This window comes from Arvicanthis niloticus, chromosome 6 (genome assembly GCF_011762505.2).
Source record: "Arvicanthis niloticus isolate mArvNil1 chromosome 6, mArvNil1.pat.X, whole genome shotgun sequence".
In the NCBI taxonomy this organism is placed as follows: domain Eukaryota; kingdom Metazoa; phylum Chordata; class Mammalia; order Rodentia; family Muridae; genus Arvicanthis; species Arvicanthis niloticus.
Window position 1 is genome coordinate 59256263 of NC_047663.1, and position 20996 is coordinate 59277258.

Here is a 20996-nt window from a genome sequence, read left to right on the forward strand (position 1 = left end):
CTTACATATTTGGTCAAAGTATGCCATTTCACAGAAAGTTAACACTTAAATGTACACACACAAAAAAATAACTGGGCGTATATGTTATATTTATCTTCACATCTTATTGTCCCAGGGTCCAATGTTTTGTTAGGAAAATATTTCTAATTGTGTCATCTGACGTTCAATTGTATCAATTTTAAAATTTCCTCACTGGCACAGAGTGCATATTGAGGATTTCCTGATGTTTCCTACTGACTTTCTTTATAACTGGGTGTGCCAGACGCACTGCTCCTGTCACTCACCCCCTCTAAACATCTGTTTCAGAGCTTATTGCCTCAAGTCCTAGAGGTCCAAAAAGTAGTAGAGACCCTGTAGGGGAGTGGGCTAGATCTGGTCTTCATTTTGTTTACAGCCCAGTCTACCCACTTATACAGTGTTCTATGTGATAGAGTAAACAGTTTCCCTAAACAGAAGGGCACAAATACCCACTGCCAGTGTAGTGGAGAACTAACGATGGTCAGACTCAGATGGTGTGTCCTGACTGAATATCACTAAACAAGTCATCTGAGCTTCTCCTCTTCTTTTATTGATGACCAAAGCCCAAGCACCAACCATGTAGGCAGCTTGATAATCAACATTTGTTTTCCTCTCATTACAATGTGAAAGTTATAGTACATCACATTTAAATTAATTTAGTATATTTTTATTATATTTTATTAAAAATTATTACATTTACTTGTAGACTTAAAACATATTTCTTTTCTGAAAGCTAAACTCCTCAATAGGGGTTTTCTAAGGGGTGTGGGGGATGAAGCTATTTTACCGCATATGCTATAATCATCTTAAGTTCTCTGTGATAGTGGAGTTGAAGGATTAAGATACTGGATTTCTTGATGTTTATAGGAGTGAATGTCTTGTTTCCTCTTGTGTACTTTGCTTTATTCGAAGACTGACCCGACTCTCAGGTTCTGTTTTCTACATGTCTGTGCGTCTTATAAGCATTAAGTGTGACTGTTGCGTGCCTGTGTTTGTTTGATGACAGGGCACCCCAGCTCTGCCCCAGGCTGGCATACCAACAGAGGCTTTGGTGAAGGGACCTGTTTCAAGGATGCCTATTGAAGAAAGCAGTCCTGAGAAGGTCAGAGAGGAAGCTGCATCCAAAGGCCATGTTATCTATGAAGGCAAAAGTGGCCATATCTTATCATATGATAGTAAGTATTGTTTACTCGCTGATGCCAATCTTAGGACATGGGACTGAAAATAGGCTCCGATTTTCTTACCTTCTTACTATAGGTAAGTTAGTTTATTTTTGCAGACCTGTTTTCTTCTTGTGAAAGGAGATATTTTGTAAAAAATCAATTAAAACAGTTGAGAGTTGTAAGAGTGCAGAACACAGGGGAAGTGTATTGTGACTAACAGCTGATATCATCAGTGACTAGTCATTCCTTAACCTAGAAAAGAATCTTCATTTAACTTAAATGGAATAGTTTTTATTTTAATAGGGGTCATATTTTTTTTAAGGTTAAGAACTAAGGAACAGATAATCAAGATGAGAATGTTGGATTAAATTCCCCTTAATAAAAAAATATGTGTCTGTTCTTCCATATATCAAATCTAAGCCATCTTTCTTTTCCTTTGAGTATATTTTCTAAGAATGACTAATGTCTGCTGTAATCATCAAGCACAGGGCCGAGTTTGAGTTTTCCAACTAAAACCTTGAAGAAATAGTCATTAGCTATATTTTTTTCTTTGTCTCTAACACAAAGAGATGAACATAGTACCTGATGTTATGTAATCTACAATAGTCGTATTTCTTATTTTAACACATCTAGCATAGATGAACATTTTACTTTGGGAATAGGGAAAGAAGCTAGAAATTTAGATATCTCTCTTTCTCCCTTTTTTCCACATCCAGCATATTATAAAATCATTTAGATTGTTTCCTAAAGTCTCTGCAGTCAACCCCTTATTCTGCCTGCAACCAGTACCTTTTGTCTGGACAACTTAGGGTCTGTTAACTTACCTGGAGCAATCACCATGTTTCCTGCTTTACTTTCTGTATCCTTAAAGGATAACCACAAGACTGTCTCACGGCATCAGCTCACTCCACAATCTCCTTTTGCTTACCCCTACAGGTTTTTTTGATTGCCACTTTTCCTCTTAGCCCTAAACTTTTCTGCCTAGCTCTATTCTTCTTGACTTTGTACTGAGCTGACAGATGTTCCTTTAAGGTAGCATGCGCTGTCATTCTTGAGATATCTGAGCCTATTACTTCTGCCTGTGCCGTTGTTTCCTGCTTTTATATTGGACATAAGCATCTCTTACTCAGCCTTCAGTTCTCAGCTTGCCTTTGCTGGGTGGACCTGGACATGTCAAGTGTCTGTCTCATCATTCTTGAAGCATACTATAAATTTCCTTTCATAGTATGCAGTACATTGGACAATAAGGCCTATTAATTCTGTTAATTTTTTTTTATTTGTGTGTGTGCATGTGCACGAGCCACATGTTTTCGCACAATTCATGTGGGTTCCTGCAGAAGCCAGAAAAAAACCATCAGATCTTTTGGAGCTAGAGTAGTTGTGAGGCCCATGATGTATAGGTGCTGGGAACTAGACTCAGGTCCTGTGGAAGAACACCCGAGTACTGTTAATTGCTAAGCCATATTTGCAGTCTGTCTGAGCATATTGTTTTGTAACCACCACTTTTGAGCAAGTTTCATGAGAAGGGACTTAATTTGTTAACCTGGAAGCTTGGCCTTTGCTGGCACACAGGAGCCATTCAATTAATACTGCAGTAAACAAAAATGTTTTCATGGATGCTGTCTACACAAAAATATGTTAGAACAAGTTTTTGTTTTGTTTTGTTTTGTTTGGGACAGAGTTGTACTATACAACTCTGTCTGACCTGGAACTTACTATGTAGACCAGGCTAGCTTCAAACTCACAATGATCACTCTACTCTGTCTCTGCCTTCTGAGTGCTGGGATCAAGTTGTTTTTATAAGACTAATACTAAGGTGACTTAGTTTACTGCGCATTATAAATAGGCCTTGGGCTCTGAATAATTCTTGTTTCTATATTCTACAGATATTAAGAATGCCCGAGAAGGGACTCGGAGTCCAAGAACAGCTCATGAAATGAGTTTAAAAAGAAGCTATGAGTCAGTGGAAGGAAATATAAAGCAAGGCATGTCGATGAGGGAGTCTCCTGTATCAGCACCTTTAGAGGGTAAAATTACCTCAAGTGTTACTCAGATGCATTTCATTCTGTGTAGTAGTTTTGTTATATTGGGTTTAATCACTAGCATTTCTACCTGAAATCTATTAATATAATTTTAAATTTACATCATATCACTGCATGACTCACTGGCACTTCAGAGTAGAAGGAAGTAAAAACTAAATATAGTGGTCATAGCAGAGGTGACTGTTAGTTTAGAGGCTTTAGCTATTATAGAATTACCTCCTGATTCAATGAATCTAAGAATACAAACTGTGGGGTACAGAACTCATTTTCAGAATTTCTTTTTAATACATGAGGTGAAAATGATGCATGATGAATAGAGCAGGGATGTGGGTTTTTATCTTCTTATTAGCTGAACTTTCCCTAGAATATTTCTCTGTGCTTGTCTCTTCAATTGGAAATTAAAGGGTTTTATTCATCAGTTAAAGCAGATTATAGGCCAGTGTCCAACTTGATGCTGGTTGTATTATGAATTCATGGATCACTGTGGTTTGGTTTACTTTTAAGTCTTAACCTGCCTCAGATAATTTCATCTAGTTAAAATATTGAAGACCAAGTAAGGCCTGTGTGATGTTTCTTAGAGTTATATTGTCTCTATTTAAGAAACAAAACAAGACATAATCTGTGGCTGGAGATGGCTCAGTGGTTAAGAGCACTTGCTGCTCTTGCTGAGGACCCAGGTTTGGTTCCCAGTACCTGCACAATGGCTGCAGTGGACTGGAGCTCCAGTTCCTGGAGATCTGATACGTTTCCTGGCTTCCAGAGGGACTTGTACACATGTGATGCAGATACATAAATGGATGCAAAAGACTCACGTGCACGTAAAGTCAAAATAAAGCATTCTTTAAAAATCACCTGTATTTTCTTTAGGTTAAATGTATATGATTACTTCTAAGCTTTAATTAGTATTTGTTGTCAATGAGAAATGTGTGTTTGTTCCTTTGTCCATGTTTTTACCAAAACCAGAGGTCATTGTAGTCTGATTTTCACTGTTACTCAGTGAAGCAGTTAGTTCCTTCTGCCAGACTGGCTGGCCTTCGTGTCCTTGGGATCTTGGCCCTCCGGCATTGGGTTTACAGATACAGCCCGTGCACATGCTAGAGTTGTCATGACTCTGCAACAGGCACTTTACCCATGGCAACTCCTTAAGGTATTATTTTAAAACTCCTTATTTAGGCATTCCATTCATTTTTTTTCTCTTCACAATGTCCATATTTTTCTCATTTTCTTTTTTCCTCAGGTATATTTCATATTTGAGCAGTGATTTATTAACTAAGATACATTCAGAGTTTAGATTCCCAAGAGTCATGACTGGGGTCATGAATGTTTTATCTCTTTCTGTTTGAGAAACTTTAAACAGTGGTTTCTGTAATGTCTACACTAGTTCCTACCCCAAACATCAATGAATCTTTTTCATACATTCTTTCCAGCATTCCTGTAATTGTTTTCTTTATGGTATTCACTCTGGCAGGGATGAGATAGAATATCAGAATTTTTAGTTTGCATTTTCTTGGTGGCTAAAGGATGCTGTATACTTAAAATGTTCACTGGCTGTTTATATTTTCTCCTTTGAGACCTCTCTGTACGTTCTCAGCCTATTTTTTTGATTGTGTAGTTTAGGGCTTTTAGTTCTTTGTATATTCTAGATGATACTCTTCTTGGATTTATAGTCAGCAAAGGTTTTCTCCCATTCTGTGGCCTACTGCTTCACTTGTAATGGTTACCAGTGTCTTTCATGGTATAGATTTTAATTTTACGAGGTCCTATTTGTCAGTATTTATTTATTTCCTTAGTAACTCAAAAAGTCCTCACCTGTGCCAATATCTTGGAAATATTTTCTCTCCTTTTTCCTCTAGTATTTTCAGAGGTTCAGGTCTTATATTCTGGTCTCTGATCCATTTGGAATGTTGATGTCTGTGCCAGGTTACAGGCTGCTTTATATGGCTCTCCAGCTTTGTCACCATTTGTTTAAGAGGCTCTCTGTCTTTTGGTGACTATTTTTGTCACCTTTGTCAGAAATCAGGTGACTGCAGCTGTATGGAGTTATATCTTGGTCTTATGTTCTGTTTCATCAGTCCACATGTCTATTTTTGAGCCAGTGCCATCCTGTTTGGGCATTCACCCAAAGGGTTTTATGGACTATTACAGAGATTTCCTCACTCATGTGTACTGCTGCTCTTCCCATAATAAATAGCAAAGAAATGGAATTAGCCTAGATGTCCATCTGTAGATGAATGTGGTCCATACCACAGTGGAATTTTATTTGGCCATAAAGAAAATTGAAATTAGGCAAGTTTTAAGATGTATGGAAACTTCAACATACTAAATGAAGTAACCAGGGCTCAAAAAACAGTGTGTGTTTTTTATCACATGAATCTTTTCAAATTTTTTTTGTATATTTATTGATATAGGAGTGAAGGAAATAGATTCTAGCACACAAGGGACCTTAAGGGGAAAATTATTCTAAGCAAATATTACTCTATAGTTAAGTCTTAATAATTATTATTTATGTATTTAAAACCTAAAATGTAATGACAAGTTGAATTAACAATATTTATAAGATTTATTTTAAAGGTTTGTTTATGCTGATCAAATTCACATCTAGTTTATAGTTCTTCCTCTGATTGGCAAGGCTTCTCTATGCCGAGGTTGTTTGATTTACTGTTAATTACTTTAAGTCGGCAGGGGTGGGACGCTTGGTAGGATTTCACTTTCCAAAGTGGGTAAAGGGAAAGAAAGATGGTGGGATAAAAGGAAAAAAAAAGAAAGAGGGTCTCACTCTCTGGTCCTGGCAGGTCTTGAACTCAGTGTGTGGCCCACACTGCCCTAGAACTCAGACATTAGCCAGCCCACCTGTGCCTCCTGAGTGCTGGGATTAAAGGTGTACCATGCCCAGCCAAGGTTTGTTTGTTTGGTTTTTTTTTTTTGGTTTTGTTTTGGTTTTGATGACTTTTAACTTTTATTAGTTCTCATTATGTAAATTTATATGTTCTGTTCTTGTTTGAGGCAGGGTCTCTCTTTGTAGTCCTGGCTATCTTAAAACTCAGTACATCAGGCTGGCCTCAAACCCACAGAGATTCTCTTGTATCTGTTTCCCCAGTAATGAGATTAAAGGTGTGTGCCACCATGCTCAGCCTAAATATTCTAATTTTTTAAAAGAGAGATATTTTAGTTTTAGTGTTGATCTTATTTTGAGGCATAGGTAGGATGTAGCTGGTCCTTGGCTAGCTTCAGACTCCTCGAATTCTGATCCTGACTCTTAATTCCCAAGTAGTAGTATTATAGGCATGTATTAACAAGTCCAGCTAAAATTTCTGTTTTAAACTAAAATTTAATACCTTTCCTGGTCATTTTGTATTTGGGAAAATGTTCTGGAAAGTAGTTATGGGACAAGAGAATGGCTCAGCAGCTGAGAACACTGGCTGCTCTTGTGGAAGACCTGGGCTCAGTTCCCAGGACGCAGACACAGGTCACCATCTTCTATAGCTCCAGTGTGCACAAGGGGCACAGAGACATAAAAATTATAGGTAAATAAACCTTTAAAATATTTTAAACTAAATCATATAACTATGTATTAGTTATTTCTGATTTATTTCTTGTTTTACTTATTACAAGAAAGAGAGCGAGTGAGTGAATGTGTGTGTGTTTACATGCTGTGCAAATGCTAAGGTGAGAAAATAACTTGCTCTTTCCTTCCAGCATGTGAGGCCTGGGGATTGAACCCAGATTATCTGAATTGGCAGCAAGTACCATTACACACCAAGCTATCTCACCAGTCCTTTGGATAGTGTCTGAATTGTGTACAGTTTTGAAATTACACCCCTTCTTTCATAGAGCTTTTTATCAAAATCATATTCTCTATAGGCAAAATTCAGTATTATAAATTAACAATACATTGTTTAATAACCGAATTCTTTACTGTTTTAAAAGGTCTGATATGCCGAGCATTACCCAGGGGGAGCCCTCATTCTGACCTCAAAGAAAGGACTGTGCTGTCTGGTTCCATAATGCAGGGTACATTGTGTTTTACCTTTTTTTTTTTTTATAAATTGATTTCACTGGCAAGGTAATTTAATATTAATTTTATGGAGTATTAAACTTACTTTTAAAGGTATTTTACCCTTTGAAGTATTAAATCTTAAGTCTTAACTTTTCTCTTAGGTACATCATTTATCTGAAGATTTTACTTACCTAATCTTTTAATATCAAGGCATCTTTATAAAAAGCCATTCTGAAACTATTAATTTTGAGTAACACTATATCATAATGCCTACCTGAGGGTCTACCTGAGGGTCTGTTGTAGAAATACAATGGCAGGGCTTTACAACCATTACATTATTTTAACAATTATGATTCCTGACCTCTTCCTAAAGGCACACCAAGAGCAACAGCTGAAAGTTTTGAAGATGGCCTTAAATACCCCAAACAGATAAAAAGGGAAAGCCCTCCTATCCGAGCATTTGAAGGTGCCATTACCAAAGGAAAACCATATGATGGTATCACAACCATCAAAGAAATGGGACGTTCCATTCATGAAATTCCACGACAAGATATTCTAACTCAGGAAAGCCGAAAAACTCCAGAAGTGGTCCAGAACACGAGGCCAATAATTGAGGGTTCTATTTCCCAGGTAAATAGATCATGGCTCTCTCCTTCTGTCAGCAATTCCACTTCAGAATGACATTTATCAAACAGTTTTAAAAATATGATTTAGTAGTTCTAGTTAATTCTTGCTTCAGACTTCTTGGTAGAAAATCTTTCACATATCCATCATTGGTTTTTCTTGTACATACAGTTTGAGGTGAATAATTTGGGAGTGTGTGTATTTAAGAGTTCATGGGCTCAGATTGATGTCACCACAACAAAGTGTAATTGCCATGAGGCAGACATACACCTCAGAAGGAACAGTGTTTAGATACCTTTGCTTCCTGTAATGTTTGTTTCATTCCCCTTAGGGCACACCAATAAAATTTGACAACAACTCAGGTCAATCAGCTATCAAACACAATGTGAAGTCCTTAATCACAGGGCCTAGCAAACTACCCCGTGGAATGCTGGAAATTGTACCAGAGAACATAAAAGTAGTAGAACGGGGAAAATATGAGGATGTGAAAGCAGGCGAGCCAGTGCGACCCCGGCACACGTCAGTGGTGAGCTCTGGCCCCTCCGTTCTCAGGTCTACAATTCATGAAGCTCCCAAAGCCCAGCTGAGCCCGGGAATCTATGATGACAGCAGTGCTCGCAGGACTCCTGTGAGCTACCAGAACACCATCTCCAGAGGCTCCCCCATGATGAACAGAACTTCTGATGGTATGGCTTTTGTTACCTGGTCTGATTACTTTTGCAACATTTTTTTTTTTTTTTACCTTCAACAAATGCAAAATATCAAATCATTAGCACTAAATGTCTCAAGATGCACAGGTTGTAGGGCTAGGGAAGCAATCTAGTTAGTGAAATTCAATCTCCAGAAGCCACGTGTCTAAGTTGGTGGGGGCTGAGCATGGTGATGTCTGCTTATAATCCCAACACTGAGGAGGTGGAAGTGGGTGAGTTCTCTGGGACTCAGTATATATATTTTGAGATCTTACCAGTTAGACTAGCATTTTCAACCATGGGCCTTGACTCCACTGTGGAATGTAAATCAGTTACCCTGAATATCAGATGTTTATATTATAATTCATAACAGTAGCAAAATTATAACTATGAAGTAGCAATAAAAATGATTTTATGGTTGGGGTCACCACAACATGAGGAACTGCGTTAGGAAGGTTGAGAAGCACTGTGTTAGGCTTTAGGCTGCATGGTGAAGAGTTGAAGAATGTTTTAGGAGGCGTGGCACCGCAAGCAGAGGAATGGGAACCTACTAGAGTTGCCCACAGAGGGCAAAGGACTTAGCATCAGGCAGGAGGGACCAGTAATACTTTATATTTTGATACAGAAATTTTTGTTTATGGCCATGTTTATACCAGCAAAATTTCAGTTAATAGCATTATAGTGATTGGGAGTGGTGGTCCACATCTGTAATTTTCACACTTGAGAGGCAGGGCAGATGCAGAAGCAAGTTTAAGGGCTACCAAGTTAGAGACTGGGAAAACAAACAAAACAAGCATTTAATTAATTCCCTTCAAAATGTACAAGCTACATGGGGTTTAACAACCAGCAGTGCAGAAGTACAAAAGTAAAGAAACTAAGTAGGGCTGAAGAGATGGTTCTACAGTTAAGAACCCACATGACAGCTAACAGCCACCTGTAACTCCAGTCCTGGGGTATCTGATACTCTTCTGACGCCCGAAGGTGCTGCACATACGTGGTGCACATACATACTACAAGGCAAATGCCCAAACACATATTTTTTTTTAAAAACAAATATTTTTTAAAGAGAAATTAAGTAACGTGGCTAATGCTTTATATACACATAGACATTTCCACCAGGGGGTTGCTGCAGAGTGTATGGTTGTGATAGGTATACAAGAACCAGTCGAATCACTGAGCAATGAGTGAGTAGGAGGCAAGTGGATGCTTATGAGGTAAAGAATCACTGAAGGGCTGGCCGAATGGCAAAAACTAGGGTAACATGGTTGACAGGTAGTATAGAATTTAAAAAACACAAGGAGGGAAGAATTTGTGATTTACTATAGGTGGGCCAAAATAGATGTTATTTTTATTTTGTTTTAGGATTTTGGTCTTAGTACCATGTAGGAAACACGGTCACTTTTAGTGAGATATAGAGAAGATTAGTGAACCATATGACCTTTCATGATTTTCTTTTATTATTATTTTGTTTTTTCAACACAGGGTTTTGCTCTGTAGCCCTGGCTGCCCTGGACCAGACTGCCCTCAAACTCACAGAGATCACCTGCCTCTGCCTCCTGAGTGCTGGGATTAAAGTTGTGTGCTACCACTCCCAGCTTACCTTTCATGATCTTAACATGATGTGGTTTAGAATTGCTGCTATGTTCCAAAACCTCCCAGTGGTCTCCATGTTTCAAGGCTCCTACTTGTTCTCACACTTGGATATATTACAAGATTGGATTTTAAATGCTTGGGCATATGCTGAAGTTTTCTTTAGCATTTGTGGCATTGGTGCTTTGTTATTGCTGTTACAGTTTCTTCCAGCAAGTCTACCAGCCATGAAAGGAAATCAACTCTGACCCCAACCCAAAGGGAAAGTATACCAGCCAAGTCTCCAGTGCCTGGGGTGGATCCCGTCGTGAGTCACAGCCCATTTGATCCCCATCATAGGAGTAGCGCTGCAGGAGAGGTTTATCGGAGCCACCTTCCCACGCACTTGGATCCAGCCATGCCCTTTCACAGGGCTTTGGATCCTGGTAAGCCCAATATTTAACAATTTATAGCAAAGAAATACTGTATATATATGACTGTTCAAGCTATTATAGTTCAGTGTATAGACTACTGTACAAGTCAGTGCATTTTTGCAAATAGAACACCCCATATTACTAGCACTCCAAAGTAATAAAATAGAACACCCCATGTTACTAGCACTCCAAAGTAATAAAATATTAACAGAGCTTAAAGAACTAAAACCAATAAGGGCCTGCAAAGCTTTGTTCTTTATTGTACTTGGTAAATCTAATTGAAAAAGTAAGTCTAATTGAAAAATTGATACTTAATTATGAATTAAGTATGCTAATAACAACATAGTGTTCTGATTGAAGGTCAGTACCTTTTTGTAAACCATTGATTAAATCTCACCATTATCTCTCCGTTATAAAAGAAATTCCCCACGCTTACTAGCTTTTTTGTTTATTTTTAATGAAGGTATGGTTTAAATATAATAAACTAACCAAACCCATCTAGAAAGGTGGGATCATGGTGCACACACGTCGCTTATGATGTCATTGGCTAATAAAACAATAGCTACTTGATGAAATCCTGTTCCTGTAGAAATTTTTTTAGAATATGACCCTAGCCATTTGTTCTGTCCATGGCTTCTTCTCAGTACTAACAGAATCAAGTAGCTATGAGAAATAGTGTAAAGCTCTTAAACCGCACAGAATCTCATCTAGCCTTTATAGAAAAGGGCTCCCATCCTTTTTCAAACACATGCATTACTGAATGGTTGCATTCGATCATTTTTACCTCTAGAGAAATAAAATTCCCATGTTAGAACTAGTTTCCACATGGATTTCCCCTGTTGTCAAAAAGGACTTTTTCTTTTTTTGTTTGTTTGTTTTGGTTTTTTGTTTGTTTGTTTTGGTTTTGTTTTGAGACAGGGTTTCTCTGTGTAGCCCTGGCTGTCCTGGAACTCACTCTGTAGACCAGGCTGGCCTCAAACTCAAAAATCCTCCTGCCTCTGCCTCCCAATCTGCTGGGATTAAAGGCGTGTGCCACCACCGCCCGGCTGACTTTAATTTTCAATCACAACTCTCATATAATTCAGGTGAAAACTTAATCAAGTTTCATGGTAATGACTGAAACAGAACTACGTTAGAAATGTTCAGATGTCCTTCCCCTTCCCATTTCATCTCTGGCATTACAATAAGTTGGATTTACAGGGTATGGTATAGTGCATACCTCTAATGCCAGCGTGGGAGGAAGAGGCAGGTGGAACTCTACAGAGGGAGTTCCAGGACAGTGCTATTGCTCAAGGAAATCATGGCTTGGGGGAAAAAAGAAGGTGTTAGATTCCTGCTACTCATGTGTCAAGGTTTCAAGCGGATCCCTGCACTCCCTGGAGTTCCGTGAAAGTGGCTTGTGCTCAGCAGTCATGGTTTCCTCCTCGCTCTGTCCAGGATAACATTTAGCACATTCATCTCACACACTCAGTGCATCTTTTTTCTTTCTTTCACTCAGCAGCTGCTGCTTACCTGTTTCAGAGACAGCTTTCACCAACCCCAGGATACCCAAGTCAGTACCAGCTTTATGCAATGGAGAATACAAGACAGACAATCCTAAATGATTACATTACCTCACAGCAGATGCAAGTGAATCTGCGCCCTGATGTCACCAGGGGACTGTCCCCACGAGAGCAGCCACTGGGTCTCCCTTATCCAGCTACAAGAGGTGTGTAGAATTTTTTCACTTTGCCAGTAATTAGTACTTATTAAATGAATGATGGAAAGACATAAATGAAGTTTATACTTGCCTGTGTAGACTTTTGCCTTTGAAAGCAAATAAAATAATATATTGAGATGAGATCTTATAGTGAACATCAAAATAAGCCATCAAGTGTTTGAAGTCTGTGTTTTCTTTAATATGTCCATACCTGAGGTTACTTCTGTAGAGCTCAGTGTTTTCATATCTTGTTTAAGTTTATCAAGGGTCTTAAGAAGCAATGATCATTTTAAAAACCTTTTTCTTTGAATGCAAATTATCAATGTGTTATAAAGAGATAGAATGGAGAACCATGTATATTTCTGGAGTTAGGTGTCAGTTTATAGTAAATGCCTAACATAAATGAACTGTATTTGTCTTTGGCTAGGAATCATTGACCTGACCAATATGCCTCCAACAATTTTAGTGCCTCATGCAGGGGGAACAAGCACTCCTCCCATGGACAGAATCACTTATATTCCTGGTACTCAGATTACTTTCCCTCCCAGGCCATACAACGCTGCTTCTTTGTCTCCAGGTAAGATGTTCCATGATACATATCTGGCTTATTCTAGAAGAAAAGGGGCCAGATGTTCCAGAAAATAAGTCAATGATTTTTCTAGGGAGAGCACATACATACAAAGTAGTGCTGTCTGTTTCTCAGACAACAGTGTTTAAAATTTTTACATCTCTAACAAGACTGATTTAGCCTGCAGAAGAATTCTGGGCATCTTTCTCCCATTCTGCTTTTCATTTAAGTTATATTCCTATAACTAGATTCTCCACAAATACCCTAAATGCTTATACTCTGCCCAATTTGCTATCCAAGACTTATTAAATAAACGTGACACATTTATATTTGGAGCCTTTTGAAACTTTTCAGTCATTTACACGTGTAACATGATAGGCTGACAGTTTTAAGTTGCAGATTTATGTTTTACAGGGCACCCAACACACCTTGCAGCAGCTGCAAGTGCCGAGAGGGAGCGAGAGCGGGAAAGGGAGAAGGAGCGAGAGCGGGAACGGGAACGTGAGCGGGAACGTGAGCGGGACCGTGAGCGGGAACGGGAACGTGAACGGGAACGTGAGCGCGAGCGCGAGCGCGAGCGCGAAAGGATCACTGCTGCTCCCGCTGACCTCTACCTACGACCAGGTCAGTAGGAGGCTTTGACCCTTAGGGAACAGGTCTTGGTCATTTCCTGTGGGGCATTATGCTTAATTATTCTATGTAGGCAAACAAGAATTGTGAGACAGAAAGACAGTGTATGTGAAATACAATCAAAAGTGCTGTAGAAGTTAGAAGGAACTTTCCATGACTTAAGTATCATTCTGATTGGGCTCGAGCAACATGGGTCTTCAGTTGAAAATGGGTCTCGAGCAACATGGGTCTTCAGAATGAAAATTCTGGTCTGAGACTCTTAAAGCCGAAAGAACAGCTCCAGTTCTAGTTTAAAGAGTAAGTGGTTAGAAGAATATGGTTAGAAGGAGATATGGCATCTTGAAGTTTAGGGAGTCAGTCATGTGACCAGAAGGGTGTTTCTTAAAATGTGGTGTGGGCTGTGTTAGAACACTGAAGTTGGGTATGGGCAGTTCAGTGAAACTCTCTCAGGAACTGATGTATGTGCAAATGATAGGAAACACTGAGGTGCAGAGAATGGCCAGAAAGAAATTGTTGAGAACAAAGAAGCAATAACTCAAACAGGTTGACAAACAAGAATAAGCTGCAAGTCAAGCTGAGCTGGACCTGGTGGCACATGCATATAACCCAGTGTCCTAGGTAGGGTTTGACTCTGAGACACTGTGACCACGACAACTCTTCTAAAAGAAAACATTTAAGTGGGGCTGGCTTGTAGTTCATTGTAATCATGGTAGAAAGCATGGTAGTGTGCAGGCAGGCATGATGCTGGAGAAGGCTCTGGGTCTGCAGGCATCAGGCACAGAAAATGACTGTGAGCCTATCTTGAGTTTCTGAAACCTGTGGCACACTTCCTCCAACAAGGCCACACCTACTCCAACAAGAACATAACTGCTAATATTGCCAGTCCCTATGAACCTATAGGGGCTATTTTCATTCATTCTACTATACCTAGCATTTAGGAAGCTGAGGCAGGAGGATTGTGCATTTGGTATCATCCCGGCATTCATAATAAAAAGGAGTAGGAATTATGTCTATGTGATGTGATCACAATCAGGGAGAGCAAAGATTATTTTTATTTTAGACATAATTGATCTGACAGGTATTTGAGCCATCTCTTTTTATCCCTGATACATTTGTCTTTCTCAGTTATCTTAATAAAAATATTAGGCCATTTAGTAGTCCTGTATTGTCAGACACACTGATCTGACACTTAAGAACACAGACTGATCTATAAGAGTTGGAACCCTGGCCAAGAGGTTTCCACTGGGAGGTGTGAAGAGAGGCGGCAGTCCGTCTCTAGATACCATCCAAAGGGCAATGTAGGTATAGGCAAAAGGAGGCAGAGATGATGGGTGCACAGGCAGTTACAGAAATGAAGACACAGTGGCAAAAAAGTGTCGAGTTTGTGTTTTCATGAGGGAACAAAGCCTTTGATATCAGTGGTATCTTGATATCAGTGGTATCCTCAGTAGACAGAAGGAACCTAAAGCTAATCATCACATTTGATCCAGTCTTATTATTGCTGATGACTTATGTTCAGCAGGATTTCATGTAGTTACAAAGCCAAAACACATTTAAATGTAACCCATTATTTATAAAATAAAATAATTTTAAAAATGCCTGTAATTAATAAATTATGTGGTAATATAATACTGGGTCCATATAGATTATGTAAAAAATGAAAAAATTAAAGTCAAATTCAAATGATATATAACTTTGATAGGGGCTAGGTTTAAAAAGGTGTTGATCCCACTGATCTACAAAGTTACAGGTAAAAACATCAAATACTGTTTCCTCATCAGGTACTGAATTGATATTCTCTGTGTTTTAGCTTCACAGAAGCTGATATGTGATAGATGCCATGTAAAGGGGCTCATTCATTCTTGTGCATAAAAAATGTAAAGGCTAATTGATCAGCAGTTCTACTTCGAGGAACTGGTCCTGTAAGAATACTGATATTTGCCAAAGTATATTCAGAAGAGAGGAAACGGCCAAAAAGTCTGGCTGTAGGAATAAGTTTGTGTTAAAATGTCTAGATCTTACACAAGCAAAGAAAGAGGTAGAAAGTTGGAGGGAAGACACAATACAAGGAAAGTAGAGAAGAAATTGATGAGAGAATTAGAGTTTTAAGATTCTCCTGGCTCTGCTATGAGAGCGTTAATTGAATAAAACTCTGAAGCCTCAAAGAAGCGAAGCTATGGAAGACAAATTTTGGGGGTAGGGCAGGGGCACTGCAAAGATCCCATCTCACAAGAGCAAGCTTACTGCTACGAATGTAATTGTGAAATAGAAGTAGAGGAGTGGGCGGGGAGGTCAGACAACTTTGTTGGTAAAGTGCTTGCCGTACAATCATGGCTACCTGAGTGTGAGTCCCAGACCATGTAAACACCAGTTGTGGTACCATGTGCTAGGAATAGCAGAGCTGGAGAGGCTTAGACAGTGGGCTGTCAGCCAGTGAGAGAGCGTCTCGTGTCATCTTCATTGTGATTCATGGGGTGTTGTACTCACATTGTGATTGTGAGCTCATACTAAATTAGAATCTGCAGCCCAGTCTGCAGAGTGCATGCCTGAGATATGGAGCACTGCCTTGCTGCCTCTTCTCTTTCCTTTTTGGAATCAAGGTGGGAACTCCTAACAAGACTGCAAATGACAACAAATGACAGCTGAAATTTTGTTCTATTTTTGTTGGTTTTATTATATCTTTATTGAGAAACTTCAGAGTCCATTTCTAGAAAGTATAGTATCAAGTTTCTTCTGCTTAGTAATACTAGGAATTAAAAATTCTGTAAACTTTGTTGCTTTTATTTATGTAGCTGCTTCTTTTGGATTATCAGTCTGACTTTTTCTTTTACCCCTGTTCAGGTTCAGATCCGCCAGGCCGCCCTGGCAGCCATGGATATGTTCGCTCCCCTTCCCCTTCAGTAAGAACTCAGGAGACCATGTTGCAACAGAGACCCAGTGTTTTCCAGGGAACCAATGGAACTAGTGTAATCACACCTTTGGATCCTGCTGCTCAGCTACGAATCATGTCAGTCTCTTGGACTCATAAATATTTTGACCAAAATAAGTACATCTCTTGCATGTGTTTTTATTCTTACATTTATGGATGACTATATGTATGTAAGGACAACCTGTGGAGTTGTTTCTCTCTACATGTGGGTGGGGCCTGAAATTAGAGTTCAGATTATGAGCCTTGGCAGCAAGTGCCTTTACTTGCTGAGCCATCTTGAACTTTAAACCACTGACCAAAGTTCTCTATTTGCTAAGCTCGTTTTAAATGCAATTTGTTCTTTCACTTCCATAACATGCACTCCCTCTCTTCCATACTCTTCCCTTAAGTACCTTTCTTTTATTTTGTTTACAGGCCACTGCCTTCTGGGGGCCCTTCGATAAGTCAAGGCCTGCCAGCCTCCCGTTACAACACTGCTGCGGATGCCCTGGCTGCTCTTGTGGATGCTGCAGCTTCTGCACCCCAGATGGATGTTTCCAAAACAAAAGAGAGTAAGCATGAAGCTGCCAGGTTAGAAGAAAATTTGAGAAGCAGGTCAGCAGCAGTTAGTGAACAGCAGCAGCTAGAGCAGAAAAACCTGGAGGTGGAGAAGAGATCTGTTCAGTGTGTGTGCACTTCTTCAGCCCTTCCAAGTGGCAAGCCCCAGCCTCATGCCTCAGTAGTGTATTCTGAGGCTGGGAAAGATAAAGGGCCTCCTCCAAAATCCAGATATGAGGAAGAGCTAAGGACGCGAGGGAAGACTACCATTACTGCAGCTAACTTCATAGACGTGATCATCACCCGGCAGATTGCCTCGGACAAGGATGCGAGGGAACGTGGCTCTCAAAGTTCAGACTCTTCTAGTAGCTGTATGTATCTCAACCTGAGTTTCACGATGTGGTGTCTGAGTAAAGAATCCTGGTACAAAACAATCCTAATGCCTGACAGTAATATGGGAGAAGTATTGTGGGTACCAAAATGTATTTTCCAGTGTTCTTATGACTTACATGTCCCCATGTCCTCAGTATCATATATTATCCAAGGGAAAACAGGAGGATAGTTAAAAGTGGCTAGACGGGAAGTTAGAGCTTCTGAAAAATAACAGGAGTATCTTCAAGATCTATGCTACCAGAGTGTGTTCTCAGGAACTGCTTGGTCCACGGATCTCCCAAGGCCTCTTCTGTCCTTTTTCTAAGGTAGTTTAAAAGCAAGCTTATAATTAGTGACTGGTATTCACTTGCCATCTTTCTTGAGAATTGGATTCTGATTAAAGTTAGAATCAAAATAGTACACAAAAGTGTAGTATTTTTAAATTTTCTTCTGGGTGATGAGATAAGGTCAGCTGGTAAAGGCACTTAACACCAAATTTGATGATCCGAGCCCCACAGTGAAAGGGGAGAACTGACTGGCACCAGCTGACGTCACGTGGGTGCAGAGGCACAGGCCCCATACACAGAAGTAAATGTATGAATTAATGTCATTTAAAATTTTCCTGCATATCACCTAAATTCTATTCTACTGAAATTTTAGATGAGAACAAGCAGCTGTGTTAGACTGGGAACAGTTTAGTCACACTGCCATGACTTTGGTGTCTCCAGGAAGGAAACACAGTAGCACTGGGTAGCAGAAAGGTCTTTATCTTCCAGTATCCACTTGTGCAGTTACAAGTTGTCAACAGTTTCTGAGAAGTAGGCAGCTTGGTAATGAACTGTAGAAGAAACACCGCCTTTAACCTAAAACTAAGAACGTGTACAACATAGGTTTCCATGATGCAGAAGACTGCCAGCTCAGGGAAGAGTGCAATGCAGGGTATCTCAGAGGGGAGTTAGCACTTATATTACTAAATATAAATACTCTGTGGTCAGTGTCTGATACCAAACTTTGCTTTGGGAGTATTTTCAGCAGTCTGAAAACAGAAAGGCCAAATTCTTAGATCCCTGTGTTCTTACTTTTGAGCAAAGTTATCTTTTCTATCACTGGGCAACATCCTGTGTGATACACAGCCTAGTGACAACTACTCAGTGTCATTTTCGGTGTAACTTGAGAGCCTCCCTCATCCTTTACCTTGCACCCCAATCTTCAAGAGCTACATGAATGTAGTTTGCAGTTAGAGGGGATGTTGACAGAATCCCGGTAGTTCTTGTCATCTAAGATGTTGGTTCATGAGCAGTGATGATTAACAGAGCTACTCACAGTATAGCCGTTTATTTCAGCTTCTAGGCATTGTTTTCCCGACAGGTACGTAGGATGCTCATTTAAATAGTAAGAGCAGTGTGCAGTGGCCATGGAGTTCATCTTCTATGCCTGTGTTCAGCCAAGGTCACAGCCTGACTCAGACTCTGTTATAGCCTGTACATGTCCTCTAACAGGAGAAGTTTCTTAAGGGAGCTCTACCTGACTCTCCCCAAACCTCAGCTCTGAAGCATGGCAAGTTTGTAGAAAGCTGCCCATGACGTATCTACAGAGACCGTCCATTTTCTGGAGAGCTGTCTGTATCTTAGAGGGATCTGTGTGGGCATCCTCCACAATTGGTTGATATCCTCTCTCTCGGAAGTTATTGTCTTCATGTATTTCCCACCACTCGTGTTCACTTTCACAATGTAATTAATACTTTAATTATTTGAGAAAAATCATTATAGCATTTTAGGTTTTTTTCACACATCAATTTTACTGAAATCAGGACTTCCAACAAAAACATTATTAGCCATTCATGATCTTAATTTTGGTTTTTATGAATTAAATTATGATACACATTAAAAGCCATGAGACATTTGTTTTGTAATAAGGCAGTGAACTTAGTGATGAGTAGCTTTTTAAAGATAAGCTATTAGGTCTGCTCACTCCTTTCTTCTTAATTCCAGCAATGATCAGTTTTGTTGCAGCAATGTCCTTTTTTAGGATTCTCCAAATACTCTATCAGGGTGTCCTCTCTCTAGGTTATGCCTTTGTTCTTGTTGGCATCTTTGTAAGTGAATCTAGCAGCTTGATCTGTCTTCTGCCCAAACAGACCATGGACATTTGGTCTAGTCTTTTGCTTGCCTCCCTTTCCATGGTGTGGCACTGGGCACACGCCTGAACATGCCTGTTGTCTTTCTCAACATCACCTGTTTTTAATTTGCTCCTGGCTGGCCAACACCACAAATGTGATGACCTGAAGATGGATGTGCCACTCTCTCCATTACAGTGTTTTACCAGCCATAAGAGTCTTGGCATAATGAACCAGCTTTATGACCTGTTTTGCTAAGATCAGATTGTCCCACAGAAATGTATTACTGGAATCAATTGTTGAGATCTACCCCTCATTCATTTACTAATCTCCTTTGATGATGCTAGCCTGTGATTTCTTTTCAAGCTCCCAGGGGCTTATCACAAATGTGTTCTTAATTCTGTTTTATCTTATGCTTTCAAAACATACAGCTTTGCACAGAGGCACCTTTAATAGTCTATTGAGTTTGGTTTTTTATTTTATTGCTAGTATGGAATGCTACTGGACTCTTCTTTAGCAGAATCAAAAAACTAAAATATGCAAATAGCTTTGAAAACTTGTTCATTTGAAACTTTCCATGGATTTATTTTAAAATAAGGTTCTTTTCTTAAAGTGTCTTCTCACAGGTATGAAGCACCTAGTGATGCTATTGAGGTGATAAGCCCTGCCAGCTCACCTGCACCACCCCAGGAAAAACCACAGGCCTATCAGCCAGAGATGGTTAAGGCAAACCAAGCAGAAAGTATGTCTGTTCTGCCACTTGTTTCTTATTTGTATTAACATTTGCTTCTGATTTCCTGTCTAGGCCATGGTAAGACTAACTTGTTGCAGCGTAATCTACTCTAGAAACATTTAGAGCTGTACTAACAAAAGACACTATTAAACTATTATACTCTTTTGTGCATTAGTCTATTGAAAATAGATCTAAAGTAACTGGTGCACAAGCATGAGGACCTGAATTTGGATACCTAGAATCCATGTGAAAAAACCCAGCATAGTATTGAGGTCTGTAACCCCAGAACTGGAGCAAGAGGTGCAGGGAGCATGAACGGTAGATCCCTTCTGCTCACTAGCCAGCCAGTCCTGTGGAATCCATGAGCTCCAGGTTCGCCAAGAGACCTTGTCTCAAAAAGTAAAAAGGTAGACAGCCATAGATGAAAGAGACTTGACATCAGCCTTTGCCTACATGTGCACACTCACTCTAACAAGCATGTGGCATATACACACGTAGGAAAATGGATGAAAATTTTGACACTCAGAAGCATGAAAACTAGCGGAATAAATCAGTGGATATTTTTTGCTCCAAGATATAAATATATAAGTTATGTGTATAGGTGCATATCATATCTTATGTTTTTCTGAGTTGTGCTCTATATTTGATACTGAGTGTGGGGCAGCAGCATCCTTGGTTATATATCTATCTACTGTCTATTAGATGAGTCCACTCGACAGTATGAAGGACCACTGCATCATTATCGGTCCCAGCAGGAATCGCCATCTCCACAGCAACAGCCACCAATGCCCCCATCTTCCCAGCCAGAGGGAATGGGACAGGTTCCCAGGACCCATCGACTGATCACACTTGCAGACCACATCTGTGTAAGTCTTT

At 39.7% G+C, this 20996-nt stretch overlaps 1 protein-coding gene and 1 pseudogene across 49 annotated transcripts in view; one reads left to right on the forward strand and one right to left on the reverse strand.

The window, feature by feature from the left end:
• Ncor1 (nuclear receptor corepressor 1) overlaps positions 1 to 20996 on the forward strand; it is a 149926-nt gene that overhangs the window by 114667 nt on the left and 14263 nt on the right. For 28 of the 49 annotated variants that reach the window (XM_076936627.1, XM_076936628.1, XM_076936656.1 and 25 more), the window contains 13 exons: positions 1025 to 1193; positions 3068 to 3208; positions 7151 to 7234; positions 7594 to 7850; positions 8176 to 8530; positions 10327 to 10548; positions 12035 to 12244; positions 12663 to 12812; positions 13203 to 13427; positions 16275 to 16440; positions 16777 to 17270; positions 20001 to 20129; positions 20823 to 20986. In XM_076936627.1, the coding sequence (XP_076792742.1) occupies positions 1025 to 1193; positions 3068 to 3208; positions 7151 to 7234; positions 7594 to 7850; positions 8176 to 8530; positions 10327 to 10548; positions 12035 to 12244; positions 12663 to 12812; positions 13203 to 13427; positions 16275 to 16440; positions 16777 to 17270; positions 20001 to 20129; positions 20823 to 20986 (2766 nt within the window). The remainder of the gene's footprint in view (positions 1 to 1024; positions 1194 to 3067; positions 3209 to 7150; positions 7235 to 7593; positions 7851 to 8175; positions 8531 to 10326; positions 10549 to 12034; positions 12245 to 12662; positions 12813 to 13202; positions 13428 to 16274; positions 16441 to 16776; positions 17271 to 20000; positions 20130 to 20822; positions 20987 to 20996) is intronic. The other 21 variants (XM_076936668.1, XM_076936636.1, XM_076936637.1 and 18 more) reach the window with 8 other exon arrangements.
• LOC117711809 (cytochrome c, somatic pseudogene) lies at positions 19197 to 20007 on the reverse strand (annotated as a pseudogene).